Raw genomic sequence first — 15743 nt, forward strand, 5'->3', positions numbered from 1 at the left:
CCTTGAAAACTTAGTTAAATCTTTGCCAAAAAGGCTAAAAGCTGTAAAGGATAACAAAGGATGTCATACCAAGTGCTAAACTCCTAAGAAATCCTCTTGGTTTCATGAAACTTTTAGAGTACATAATTTTCACTGTGAGGTAGAAATCGATGTTGTTTAACCATTTTTATATAAATTTATCTGAATTTCGTTAATTTTATTTTATTATATTTAAGTTAAGACACTAATGTAAAAATATAAAAAGGAATGAAATCGCTATCATTAACCAATTCTTAGCAATCGCAGTTTTAATGAAAGAAACTGAAGTGGATACTTTTGACTGTGATTCACTGTATGAGTGTGCAACTGAAATATTTTGACAAAGTTTGACTGCTATACCTAAATAACGACGAACGTACACAAATATTTCACCAACCTACCAAAACAACGCTTTCTGAGCGTCCGTATTGCCCAAATACTTTGTGTCTCAAATCACATTTAAATCACAAAATCCGCGACCGAAACTTACTTAAATGTTTTCATTCGTAAAACAAATAATTTTCCTTTGCAATGAATTGTATTTCATGTTTTGTTGGGCATTTGTTTTTAAAATAAAAAAACACACACACATACAAACAATAACGTTCTGTCAAAGTTAAACTTTTTCAACTTACAAAAAGTATACGCTCGACGTACATATTTCGGTAGTTCTCATAAGAATACATCCCAGCAAAATGTTTGCATCCGCGGATGCAGTTGAATCACTAAAAGTGTACAGTACATTTGCCGTTGGAGTACATCTTTTCCTATGAATTCACTTATGAATCCCAGCAAAAAGTTTGCATCCGCGGATGCAGTTGAATCACTACAAGTGTACGGTACATTTGCCGTTGGAGTACATCTTTTCCTATAAATTCACTTATGAATTTTACAAGAGAGCGCGCAGCTAGGATGCACTCCATTTTGCTTCCACAGCACACAGCTAGGATGCACTCCATTTTCGATCCAAATCACAGCTTTTGATGTAGTGTTTTGGATTGAATTTAAAGGCACTCTTCGGATTGCATTTTTAATCAGTCTAAAGCAGCCAAGATCATCCATATACACATAGCCCAGAAAGTCTGCGTTCACCTTACTACTTTTCAAAAACGATGCTACAACTTTAATAAATAGGTAAATGAGATCAGTTTTTCTTTCATAAATATGTTATTGGCACTCTTTACTTCCAGAATAAAAAGAAAAATTCCTGAAAATATATTATTATTACGAAGATAACGGTAAAAAAGTGTTACAACTGCTAAATTAGAGCCCCAAAAAGTCTGCGTTCACTTTGTATGTTGCAATAATACCGTTAATTTTTTTGATTTTTTTTTTGCAGATTTCTCCCATTTTTAATCAATATTGTCACAACTGGTCATTCTGTGAGGTCGTTTACACACTTAACTTAAAAAAGTAAAATATTTCAAGAATGGAAAACAAGGACAAAGAAATTGGCATCGATAAAAGGAAAATTCTAGGTAAATAATGGAAAAAGTTATCGAAATGTTGGCGAAACTGTAGGTAGAACATATTAGTCTATACATAGAGTGATAATTAACTATAAAAAAATCGGAATTTTGAAGTCAATGCCCAGATCTGGACGGTCAAAGCTCAGTTTTGGACGGTCAAAAATATTATCAGAACGGGAGGAGCGTAACATAACTAATATAGTTAAAACAAACAGTCCGATAATCACTTCAAAAATTGTTGAAAATGTGAAAATTGCATCCAAAAAAAAGTATTTGTGCACAAACCGCCAGAAAAATACTGCATAAAGCTGGATGTCATGGTATAGTCGCACGGCGAAAGCCGTACATATCACTAGTGAACAGGCAGAAGCATATTGAATTTGCTAATGAATACATAAACAAGCCTCCAAGTATTCCGGAATCAAGTCATATTTTCGGCCGAATGCATGTTCTATATGTTTGCAATGAAAGGACTTCAAACTGTTTGGAGAAAGCTCGAACAGCGCTTGAAAAACAAAACCTTGTTTTACACTGTAAAAACTGGCGAGGGTGCTGTTTTGGTTTGGGGTGTGTAGCAGCTTCTGGAGTGGGCCAACTTGTATTTATTGAATCGACAATGGACAAGTATGGTTACCTAAACATCATGAAGCGCAATTTGAACCAAAATGCAGAAGAACTACGAAATTTTGGTTGCAACAACATAACGTTTCAAAGCATACTGCTGAGACTGTAAGGTTTTGGTTCCTATATAATGCCCAGATCTGGGTTTTGACGTAAAAATTCTGGTTTGTTTATAGTTAATTATCACTCTATGTTGGACTAATATGTTCTACCTACAGTTTCGCCAATATTTCGATAGCTTTTTCCATAATTTATCTAGAATTTTCCTTTTATAGATGCCAATTTCTTTGCCCTTGTTTTCCATTCTTGAAGTAACTTATTTTTTTAAGTTAAGTATACAAGCGACCTCACAGAATGACCAGTTGTGACAATACTGATTAAAAATGGGAGAAAACTTCAAAAAAATTCAAAAAATTAACGGTATTATTGCAACATACAAAGTGAACGCAGACTTTTTGGGGCTCCAATTTAGCAGTTGTAAAACTTTTTGACCGTTATCTTCGTAATAATAATATATTTTCAGGAAATTTTCTTTTTATTCTGGTAGTAAAGAGTGCCAATAACATATTTATGATAGAAAAACTGATCTCATTTACCTATTTATTAAAGTTTTAGCATCATTTTTGAAAAGTAGTAAGGTGAACGCAGACTTTCTGGGCTATGTGTACGTTAACGTGACTACAACAACAACACACGTTCTCTTTTTTATCTCATCTGCCGTGGTTTAGCAAAGGAAAGACACTCTCAGAGAAACAAATGAACAAAATAATTTTAGCATCAATGGTCTAAAGATGTAATTAAATTACAAGCCATTGCGAAATAGCCCAAAATAAATAAAATGCATTTATTTTTTGTGTAAAACAAGAAAACAAAGAACTTTATTATATAAACACAAATTAAAAAAAGTTTCCATTAAATTCAATCACATTTGAGCTTACTTCCTCCGTTCTCGATTTAATCCAAGCTCATCTGATTTTCTTTCATCATCCTAATGTTTTTTATGTTGCCTTCCCATCACTAGTTCAGCTTTCGACATGGACTCCAACTCCTCTCGATTAACAATTTCCGTCTCGTGAATTACCTACTGCAAAAATGTTCCCAACTTATGTTGTTATTTCTTTATTTTATAACTAATTCTTCGAAATGTATACAGTTCCCGAAATAAACATAGGTTCACATGTACATTTCTATTTTTTCGTAATTCCGAAGACTTTTGTAGGATTTTATAATTTTGTATTATGGAATTGGACACTCCCCATGATATCAATTATTTGATTTTGCGACAAAATAAAAATTTGTAAAATTTTAAATTTTTTCCCTTATTTTTGGTGCGAAATAATGATAGGTTCAGGGCAATTATTGGGGATTTACACGTATAAATTTGAGAAAAACTTTTTACAAATCGTTGTTTTTCTAGATCGCCGATGTCCAACGAGTAATTTAGTTTAGATGTTGTCCGCGAATTATTTTCAAAATGCAGATTTGTTCAACACTTTAAAGCAGTTTTCAAGAAACAAATTTTTAACGTGGGAGAGGAGGCGAATCTTTGGTTATCAGAGGCCATGATCATTTCAAATTGCATGATAAGAGTATCAATCAAAAAACTAAATCCAGTTTTTTAAAAAGTTTCATAAATTGGGCGCAAATTTCAAGGTCAAAAAAGTCTGGAGGGTTCTCCAACGCCATTTTGACGGCAAGAATCGCTTATTTTTCCCATTTATTGCAGTTAAAATAATTTTGCATCTCAAAACAACATTCAACTTGATCTTCAGGTATCGAAAATGCGATGTAAACAAACGTTAGTAAGCTCGAATCGACCAAGGAAGAATACAAAAATTGCCAAGTAAAACTGCAACTGAGCCCAAAAAAGAAAACCGCCAGATTTCGACTAAAAATTCTGTGAACTCTCATGCAAAATCGCTAGAATGGAATTTTTCTATTACTAAAACAATTTTCCTAAATTTTTTAAACCTACGTCTGTTCTTCTTCAGGCTCGATTGCTGTTTTCCTTGGTAATTTTTGTATTCTTCCTAGGTCGATTCGAGCTTACTAACGTTTGTTTACATCGCATTTTCGATACCGGAAGGTCACGTTGACTGTTGTTTTTAGATGCAAAATTATTTTAACTCCAATAAATGGGAAAAATAAGCGATTCTTGCCGTCAAAGTGTTGTTGGAGAACCCTCCAGACTTTTTTGACGTTAAAATTTTACGCCCAATTTATGAAACTTTTTAAAAAATTGGATTTAGTTGTTTGATTGTTACTCTTTTCATGCAATTTGAAATGATCATGGCCTCTGACAACCAAAGATTCGCCTCCTCTCCCACGTTAAAAAATTTGTTTCTTGTAAACTGCTTTAAAGTGTTGAACAAATCTGCATTTTCAAAATAATTCGGAGGCAACTTCTAAACTAAATTACGCGTTGGACATCGGCGATCTAAAAAAACAATGATTTGTAAAAAGTTTCCCTCAAATTTATACGTGTAAATCCGCAAAAATTGCCCCTGACCCTTTCATTATTTCGCACCTAAAATAAGGAAAAAATTTTTTAAATTTTTATTATGTCGCAAAACCAAATAACTGATATATTGACATTATGGGGAATGCCAAAATCCGAAATACAAAATTATAAAATCCTATAAAAGTCATGTCAGTTATGAAAAAATTACAAATTTACATGTGAACCCATGATGAAATTATAAGGTGGCGTAAAACAGCCAGCTGATTGGTTTCAATCTGTCAAATATTTTGTTATTGTGAATAAATTGTATGAAAACGTAAACAAACATTTTGACATATTGAAGAATTTTCGGCCAAAATAGAGTTGTTGTTGTGCTACTTACGTGACCTGTTAAATAGATCTTGTGTGAACCTATGTTTATTTCGGGCACTGTACACTCTTGCTTATCTTTTGAAGAGATGTGTAGGGATCTCTACAGCAAGTGCTTATAAAACAATGATGTACGCGTAGAGAGCATTTGTATAGTGAATCGTACGAAAATGTAAAGGAGAGTCCTCATCTTGTTCATCTATGTTATAAAATGTAACGAACGGAGTTAATTTTTCATAACTCTGTTGGACTACATCGAAAGATGTTGTGAAATCATAACTCCAATTGCACAACTTCCAAAATTTTTTACTGTTGCAATTAACAACGACGAAGCTACGTGTTTCAAAATATCAACGCAGTTAAAAAGCAAACATGTATCATTTTATTTCTGTTACATTTAGTTGCATTTTCGAGAAACAATAGGTCTGTACGATAACCCCAAATTCTTACTGAATGCTGTTCGATAACAAAATTATCCAGCAAAAGAGAGCGAGTTTGGAGAGTCTTGTGACTGAGAACTTGCAAATTTTTGCTGGGAAAATTTGTCCCGCAAAAATTTGCAAATGTGATCAGCTGACTTTTAATCACCTGTTCAATGTAAACAACTCGAAATGTTAACATTTTTGACCAAGAAAATTTCACAATTGCACATTCATTTTTTTAGATTCTAAAGCGTTGTGGATAGGACTAAAGCATTAAATAAGTAAACTGCAATTTTAAAATTTATGTTTTTGTTCCGTTTTTTTTAAAATATCAAAAGAAACAAAAACAAATTTCATACATTTTCGGAAGCAGCTGACTTTCTTGCAAGTTTTTGCAAAATGCTGTTCGATAACTTTCTGCAATTTTTCTTGCTTGAGAGAGTAAAATTCACTGAGAGATGTTGCTGGAACTGACTGAGTAATTATTGCTGGGAAAGTTATCGTACACACCTAATTTATTGCTTGGTTTACATTTACGAAATCCACTCGATTTCAACTGTCAAATCCATAGGTTAAACGTCAAATGAAATCCAGATGAGACGTTTCGTAAATGTAAACTTATGCCAAGTTTACACTTACGCTCCAAAATCCACTGGATTTCACGAAATCCTGAAATACACCCCGGTGTCTACACTTATTTTTTGTTGATTTCAAACATATCACAATGATCAAGGTAGATGCATATGCGCAGCGCATCGAACATGAATTTTCAAAACAAGTTGTTGCAATTTGAATTAGTCATCAATAATATACACCAATATAGAACTTTACTGTTTTATTTCGAAAATCATCTATATATCGTATTAATGGTGTATAATACTAAAAAATTAAAATATAAAAACTGATTTTATCGTTGAGACATCATAATAATTAGTTTTGATAGATAAAAGTTGTGTTCAGAACCTGCAAAATATTACTACTTGCAGTAGTTTTCCCGTTTAGTGCTACAAATGCATTCCCGTACTCCGAAATCTAGCAAGACTTGCTTTTAAACAAAAATAGCGCTTAATAACAAACACTCTCTTCTCTTGTTTCCTGCTATACGAATTTGGAATAGCAAAAACTAGCACCATGTTTATTGGCATCTGAATATGATAGCTGATTCGTTGATTTTGACATTTCTGCTGGAGTTTTTGCAATTTCCGTCATTTTTTCGTTTCCGTATTATTAAGGAAATTTGTATGGGATTTTTTTTTAAATTCGCTCTTTTTTCTAACATTACCATTAAAAAGTACGGGAACACAATGAAAAATATCCTTGTAACAAATTTATTTAATATTTTTTTCATATTGTTTAAACATTTTGTTACCAAAATTGTTTGTTGCGGCAATTGACCATCTACCTTGTTTATTGTGATACTTGAAAAGTGTTGCAACTTTTGGTACTTTTTAGGCAAAATAAGGGTTGTATACCATGTGTACTGTGATTTCGTTGTTAATTTCGCTGAAATCACGAAATGAGATGATTTCATTTTTGTATGCGAAATCATGATAAATTTTGCTTGATTCCGCGCGAAATCACGAAACGCCTTCGAAATCACGAAACGACGCCGAATGTAAACCAAGCATTAGCATATGAGTGTGCAACTGAAATATTTTGACAAAGTTTAAACAATACTAATGCCCGTAATTTCTACGCGTAGTTATCTATGAGCTCTTAGATATGCCCCGTGTAAGCAAAATTTCATACAGCCCTATTCTGAACATTCCCATGGGAACTGTTTCCCATGGGAGCGAAATTTCCCATTCCCACGTTTTCCATATTCTCAACGACGTGGGAACATCAAATCATGGGAATTGAATTTTCGAAATTCGAAATTAGTTACACCAAATTATGATAGCATACTTTTAGGGGGCTGTAATTTTGTTTTGTAATACAAAATGCCTATTTGCATTGAATTCGCGGTTTTTGAATTAGATTAGCAAAAGCACAACTTACTTAATTCAACAACCTTGCATTGATTTATGGATTTTTTAAGTGAATGGAGTCAACGATGTGTGATGTTGTTCTAATAAGCACATTTTCTTCAGATTGTGCGAATTGGTGTAAGCATTTTTTAATTAGTAGGCAAACATAATTTTTATGTAAAAAGTAATAGGAACTTTTTAAGTTTGTAACGAATTTAAAAATTGTATGTTGATACCGAGTAATTTTAGTTAGGGGTTTAACGAGTATATCGCTAGTTTTACTTATTCCTAATGATCGCTAGAACTCGTATTTTGCATATTTTTAAAAAAATTCAAAAAGATAAGTTCGGATATTTTTCTCGATTATTACATATTTTTGCTTGTTATTACATATCGTCACCATAAATATCCGAAGACGTATCTCAAAAAAAATAATAATAATAATAAAATACGTTTGTGATTGAATCTAAAACTAAAACACATGCCCTTGTAAAATTTCAAGCTTTTACGTTCAAAAATAACGATCCTATTCAAGAAAAGGCATTTCGGAAAATGGAATAGCATTGCAATAATTTGGCATATATGTATGTACGCCTGTGATCTTTGTCGTGTCGTTGAGGAGACTAACACTAACGTTGGTCGTCTGATTTAAAAAACCCGAAAGTTATATTACGAAAATGAATAAAAGTTGTAAAGATTGTATATTATGGTTATTTTCCAATATATTTTAATAATTATTGCCAAAAATTCTTTTGAAATTGATTTGTTTTTACTTGTTGTTCTGCGTTAATAGAATCAACCATGACTCTTTTTCTCGTATTTCAATACATATGGTCTGTTCCAGAACTGCAAAAATCTACTAATTTTTACTACTTTTTTTGTTTTGTTCGATAACATAAAGGAACATTTTTTATCGGTGTAAAACATGTTAGATTCTTGCAGGTTTTTTTGTATCATATAAGAATATGCAAAATCCGAAGTCTACTAATGACATATTTTACAGTACATTTTGTATGCTTTTATTAATAGCTATATTACATTACGTGTATTTCATGTGTATGTTTTGAATTTTTTTGTCCTCGTGTAATTCTTTGTGTGTGCGAAAAATGACATTTTACATATGATTTATAATTTTTGCTATTACACCAGTATATGTTTTTTTGTGTGGCATAACCTATAAATGTAAACAAATCCTTTATCAAATCGATTTATTTAACTTTCTTTAAGAAATTATTTCTTTCAGCAAATTTTGCAAATTTCTGCTTTCATCAAAACAAACAAATCAGCTGTTTTCTATTTATTGTACATACAAAAATAGGAAGGGCTCTAAAACAAAAAAGTTACACATGGGTTCACACATCATTTTGATAGATGAAATTTTTTATATGGATCACACTATGTGTACAACATGTAGATGTAAAAAATGCAAAACATACACATGAAATACACGTAATGTAATATAGCTATAAGCAAACACATGGCGATTATAAATATTTGCAATAATTTTGTCGTGTAGATGTCTTAAAATATGAAATTTCATAAAAATATGAAATTTCTTGAATTTTTTTTTTCAAACTCCCACACTGTTTGCTGGGGAGATTTTTCCCACAAAAAGACGCAAAATTCTCCCACAATTCAAGATAGAGAATGTATACTTTTTTCCCATGGGAACAAATTCCCAATTCGAACTTCATTCAGAATGAGGGGAGATGGGAAATGGGAAAAAACTCCCACAAAATTTTGTTCAGAATACGAAAATGTGGGAATGGGAAAAAATTCCAAACTCCCATGCGTTCAGAATAGGGCTGATAATTTCAATACATAGGTAACGTTACCGGGTCGAAAACGGCCGTGTTACTTACACCAAGGATTTTGCTTGGTTGATCGTTGCCAATGTGCTAAAAATTGTAAAACACTTTTATGTGGCAATGTTTTTACGAAATCATGAATGAAAATCACCAATATTACCACATGTTTTCAAAATTTACACGCCTCGGTAAATGGCACGTAGAACCAAACGCGTAGGTAAAGATAACTAATAGGTAGCTACCTATCCAGTTACCTAGGGCTAGAAATTACGGGCATAAGAGGTAGTTTACACTATCTATCAATGTCATATGACACGAAAAAAAAAAACATTCCATATCTACCCACGAAGTCAATGTGGAGACGTAGTTTTTTACATTTTTGCTGGTGAGGGCCCACAGAGTAAATGGCGTAAGGAAAATCTCCAATATTGCAAATATTAGCGAATATATAACGATGGAAAATTTCATGTCATATGACATTTACATATAGTGTAAACTACCCCTAAACAAAATACATAAATAATCCAGCGCCATCTACCGATGTATATTAGCAATGGAAATGTCTCATCTTGCTATATATCTTTTATAATGTATTTAGTGTAGTTTGGATTGTTTACTACTGTCCGCCAGATGGCATTCACAGACTACTGATAACACCGTGACACCCATTTGTGGATAAAGCAGTGTTTACGAAGATATTGCAGTAATAGCTGTGTTCCTTTACTTACCTGCGGTTACCATTTTAACCATTTGTTACCATTTTTAACCTCCAAAGCGTTCCTTAACCCCGAAAAGTGGCAAAACTGGAAGCAACTTTTAAGAGAGTGAGAGGGGAGAGAGAGCGAAAATGGCTTTCTCTTCTACCACAGGGTACCAGCAAAATTTCTGCAGGTAGAAAATGGCAGAACTGATTTTTCGACTTTTGTTTGACGATTATTTCACAAAATGGACGAAAAACCGAAGAAAAAGTCGAACACTGACAACACTAAATTAAAAACTGTGAAATAAAAGACGAAAATTGATTTTTTATGTTTTTTCTGACATTGCTGCCGGATCTACCATTTTTCCGTTCCTTTACTTTTCTGGTAAAAATGTTCATGAGAGAGCAATTTTGAACAATTTTGACACTTTTCTCTTTTACCACTCTTACCATTAAAAAAGTAAAGGAACAAAGCTAATACAAGCGCTCCAGCAAATAAATTGAACTCTTCTTAACAAAATTAGGACTATTCGATAACCCAAAAGTTTGTACAATCTTTTACAAACTGCTGTTCGATAACAAACTTGCTTTGAAAAAGAGAAATGAGAAGAACTAGCAAGCAGTTGCAATAACTTGCAAATACTTTTTTACTTGCGAAGCTAACGAACAAACAGTCGTCCTATTGTTTGGTTTAAAATATTACTTACATTTCTTTTCCATTAAAAATAAATAAATTCTACAATTGCTTTATAAAAATACATGATTAATTATTGTTTTTTTTTTTTAATTTATTTTAAAAGCGAAACAAAAGCTAATGGAAACAAATCTAACAAATAAAATAAAAACGGTAGAAATTTGTAAAAAAATAAATTGTGTTAACAATTACATTTTGCGCTTATTTACACTGAAATAAATTAGACGAAGTAGAAGAAGAAATGTTTGATTTTGATTGTTTTTATTTTCTTGTTGTTAATATTATTGTTGTTGGAAAAATATTGTCATAATATCTTGAGAATTATTACAGATTTTCTTTGTAGATGACATTTTTTGCAAATGTTTTATTTTGTTTATATAAAAAATTGACAATGTTATTTTGGGGGTAGGTAGGGATGTAGGGGGATTTAAGCTTATAAAATGTTTCCAAAAATCTTGTTTTACAATATTTTTTTAGTTTTTATTTTTATTTTAAAAACAAAACAAATATTAGAAAAAATAATTGGCCTCAGTTGTGTAAGAAGTACGTGTTGTTTTTGTTTGTTTATACTTTGGCGTCTTGTTGGCTACTGCTATTGCTGGGCAATGGGTGTGGCTGTATTGGCGACATTCGTTGTGGGCACACCTCCTCCACGTTGTTTGTTAAGTTCCTCGGCCGATATGAATTCAATGGCGGCTGAATTGATGCAATAACGTTTACGTGTGGGCTTGGGACCATCCTCAAATACATGACCCATGTGGGCATTGCAACGGGCGCAGCGTACTTCTGTGCGTATGCGTTCTGGATGTTTAATTAGTAGTAAAATATTACCCCCTTTTAGTATTGTTTATTTTAATAGCAAATTGTTTAGTTTTTATAGCGTTTTTGCATATATTTTTGTTTTTGGTTTGCAATTAATTGATTTGCAAGAATTAAAAAGGTTTTAGTTTTTACAATATTGTTTTGCACAGTGGTGAAGAATTTGTTTTTATATTTAATTAAATTTAAATTTGCACAATTTTTTAAAAAGAGAGTATATTCAGAGATTATGATAGCGAAAACATTTGCGAACATTTGGGTTTAATTTGTTGTTGGTTGGATTAGTTTTAACACAAAGTTAAAGGAAAATAAGGTAACAAAATTTGCAAAATGATTGAGAAAAATAATAAATATTACAGAAAACAGAAACAAAAAAAAAGGAAAACAGAAAATGAAAGTTTGACCAGCCCAAAGAATTTTTGGGAGACAAAATTAAAAATAAAAAAATAAATATAAAAATAAAAAAGTCATAACATAAAAATAAAACAAAAAAGGGTGAGAGAAAAATCATCAAAGGAGAAACGACAATTGCCATAAATCAACCAAGCCAAGTGAAGTGAAAAAATAAAGTGAATGAAATGAAGAGTGAAGTGGAATGAAGAAATGTGAACACCAATTAAAGCAGAAATAAATTCACAACAAATCCAGGGGAAATTAATAATATGAGACAAAGTAAAAAAACCAATAGTTATTTTTGTGGAAATTAAATAGTGAAAAAATAATGAATTTTATTTTAGTTTAAAAATCAATGATGATAATGAAATTATTTATGCATCATTTTACAGTTAGAGAAATAAATCAGCATAATTTACAATTTAAAGCCATTATTTAATAAGAAAAAAATTAATTTGCACATTTTTGTTTTCGTTATAAAGCCAAAATGTTATGAAATGCAATGATAAATAACATTGATATATTGTCACAAAATATATTTGTTGTAATAATATTATTAATAATTTTTCAAGTTTTGTTGATGTTTTATTGCAGATGTTGGGAATTTATGTTCATTATTATTAAATTTTGTTGTTTGTTTGTTGATGTATTGAGTGTGAGTTGTAGTGGTTGTTGGTTATACCCCCCAGCATATAAAAACAGGCACATTTATATAAAAAGCAAGAAAAAAGAAATAGAAAAATACATAAAAAAATAATTTATTATTTATTATGGAATATATTTTTTAAAGATGAATGGTTTTTCTTATAATTTTCCTAAATTTAAAAATTATATTTTAATAAAAATAATAACAATAAAATAACATGAAAAGTAAAAATATAAAATAATAATAACAACACCAAAGCAAATTAAAACAAAAAACCATATAACATCCAAAAAAAGTTTCAGCCGAAAAATTTTGATATGTGTCTATTGAGATGTTTCTTCTGTTGTTTACTTTTGTATAAAAAACTACTAGACTTTTTGTTGTTGTTTTTATTATACAGTAATTAAGCTATTGGTTAATGGTAATACGTGAATGACCAACAAATAAAAAATTAAATTGTGATAGATACCAAAAGCAACGACTTCAATTGGCTTTAACGTGGCAATGTAGTTTTACACCCTTAACGAAGACTAAATACCAAATTTCAGTCACAGCAGTCGAATAATAATGTATACCGAAAATCTGGCGGTACCGTTATATTACCAAAACGTGGACCTACATCGACAATGCTCTGTAGGAATATTTTATACACCTAACTTGACTAAATACCAAATTTCAGCTACTTCCTTTAAATAATGCGCCTGAAACCTTCAAAAATACTGAAAATGGGTCGGGGTACCATTCTATTGGGCCTATATCAAAACGTGGACCTATACAGACAATTCTATGCAGGAATGTTTTGTACCTTTAACGAAAACTAAATAGCGAATTTCAGTAATTTCGGTTAACAAATAAGGATAAAATTTTCTAAATACCGAAAATCCGGCGGTACCGTTCTATATTAAAACGTAGAGCTACATCGAGAATTATCTGTAGGAATATTTTATTTAACGATGACAAAATACCAAATTTCAGCTACTTGCTAAATCCCTGAAAATAACGAAAATCGGGAGGTACAGTTCATTGGGACTACATCAAAACGTGGACCCATATCGGCAATGCTCTGCGGTAATGTTTTATACCCCCAACGAAGACTGAATACCAAATTTTATCTATTTCGGTTGTAAAACGTGGCTAAATCTCCAAAAATTCTCAAAATCTGGAGATATCGTTCTATTGGGGCTTTATAAAAACGTGGACCGATACCGAGAATTCTCTACAGAAATATTTTATACCCCTTGTGAAGACTTAATACCAAATTTCAGCCAGTTCTGTTGAATAATGTGGTGTTTAAAACCTTCAAACTAAAACTATACCCGTCTCGGCTAGGGTTAAAAACTTGGGCAAAAAAATGGCCACTTATCCCTATGGAATAGAGAGGAATTAGGGAAAAAATCCTATGGGGAGACCCAAATGAGGAAAAAACTAAAAACCTATTTCTGCTAGGTAAGGCAGAGTTGAGTAGACTTACAGGTGTCCTTACAGGTCACCTGGGTTTACAAGCTCATCTGCACAAAATTAATTGTGCAGACAACAGCGTATGCAGGGCATGCGGAGAAGATGACGAAACATTGGAGCATTTTCTCTGCCAATGCCCCGCTTTCGCAAACATCAGATCCCAGTTTTAAGGAACGACACAATACCAGATCTTAGTCAGGTAATTGTAGACGACCTGAAACAATTATGGGATTTTGTTAAGGGAACAGAGTTCCTTAAATAAAATACAGTAGAGCCCCCTTCTTCAAACACCTAGTCTAGAGCACACAACAGGCCTACTTCATGGCTTATGTGTATGTCCACCAGGGCATGTGGCGATTACTCGCCCCTCTTTTCAACCTAACCTAAGGGACTTGTCCGAAACACAATCACAGCTACAGCCGCTCGTTGTATACCTGCTGGTCGAATACCTGAAATTATACCAAATTTCCCAGCAGAGGCGACGGGCTAGTAAATGAGCGTGTTGAGTTTCGTCTGTCAACCCCAATGACAGGGAGCTGACACTGGAAGTTAACAGGTTGGTCGGTGAGCATAATGATTTGCAACATTGGAGCCGGAATAGGTGAATTGGGGGCAACGGTTATGCCATTCTCGAACCCTAAAAAGAAGGATGATAGGAACTCATTCACGTTTGACAACCTTGCGCTGACTGATCCGAAGAGATGCGCATGTTATTTCAAACGACAGTTTGTTGTGCACCCTGAAAAGTGACATGGCGAAGAGAAGAGTACTACATGGCATTAGATTTATTCCTGCCGAGGATGAACCATCACAATTTACAATGGATGATGTTGCGAATGTCATCAGGTACGCTAAATCACCCAAAACGTTGGGCCCTGATGGAATCTCCCTTGTAATGCTGAAACAGCTGTGAGTCGAGTATCTCACTAAAGTTCTTAGCCTGTCGCTAGACACCCACATCGTTCTCGAAGTCTGGAAAATGGGCAGGGTGGTGCCCTGAAAAATGACAGGACGAAGAGAAGAGTACTACGTGGCATTAGATTTATTCCTGCCGAGGATGAACCATCACAATTTACAATGGATGATGTTGCGAATGTCATCAGGAACGCTAAATCACCCAAAGCGTTGGGCCCTAATGGAATCTCCATTGTAATGCTGAAACAGCTGTGAGTCGAGTATCTCACTAAAGTTCTTAACCTGTCGCTAGACACCCACATCGTTCTCGAAGTCTGGAAAATGGGCAGGGTGGTGCTGCTACTGAAGCCAGACAAGGATGCTAAGCAAAGGTGAATTGTACAGACCGATTTCGCTTTTGTCGCCCGTAGCAAAATGACCCTCGAGGCTTTAGTCATCCACATCGTCAAAAATAGCTATCCTGTTGCCAATCATCAGCATGGGTTCTGTAGGTAGCAGAGCACGGCAACAGTTTTGCACGTTTGCAATTTCAGTGTGATAGAACATCATTGTGACGCTTTGGGGACGTTTGGGACAACTCTCCGGCCAAGTTTGAAATGTTGAATAATCGATGTGTGTGGACGCCAGTAGTACGTGGAATCAGGAACACGAATTTCAAGCGCCGTAGAGTGAAACAGGGATTTCCCCAAGGTGAAGTGATATCTCCGGAACTGTTTAACCTCTACCTCTCCTGCATTCCGCCCCCACCAGACGACATTGAGATCGTAATGTATGCGGACGATTGTACGATGGTGGCCGTCCTTCCCTGATGTCATTTGTGAAAGGCTAAACTCCTATTTGATTGATCTTACCAACTTTTTCCACGCGAGGAATATGTAAATATCCGCCAATAAGTCTTCGGCCACTCTGTTTAACACATGCATGGCAGAGGTGAGGACAGAGTTCAATGTTATGGTCGATGGTAGCCGAATTCCTACCCCAAA

General features: G+C 33.4%; 1 protein-coding gene across 4 annotated transcripts in view; it reads right to left on the reverse strand.

Annotated features, from left to right (window-relative positions):
* Positions 1-10577: 10577 nt before the first annotated feature.
* The window catches only part of SelR (methionine sulfoxide reductase SelR), a 32567-nt gene continuing 27401 nt past the window's right edge, over positions 10578-15743 (reverse strand). For 2 of the 4 annotated variants that reach the window (XM_073973653.1, XM_073973614.1), the window contains exon 4: positions 10578-11330. In XM_073973653.1, the coding sequence (XP_073829754.1) occupies positions 11122-11330 (209 nt within the window). In that variant the 3' untranslated portion in view covers positions 10578-11121. Of the gene's footprint in view, positions 11364-15743 lie in introns of all 4 variants that reach the window. The other 2 variants (XM_073973644.1, XM_073973604.1) reach the window with 1 other exon arrangement.

Source organism: Musca autumnalis, unplaced genomic scaffold (genome assembly GCF_047663935.1).
Source record: "Musca autumnalis isolate F117 unplaced genomic scaffold, ASM4766393v1 scaffold_1, whole genome shotgun sequence".
Classification (NCBI taxonomy): Eukaryota; Metazoa; Arthropoda; class Insecta; order Diptera; family Muscidae; genus Musca; species Musca autumnalis.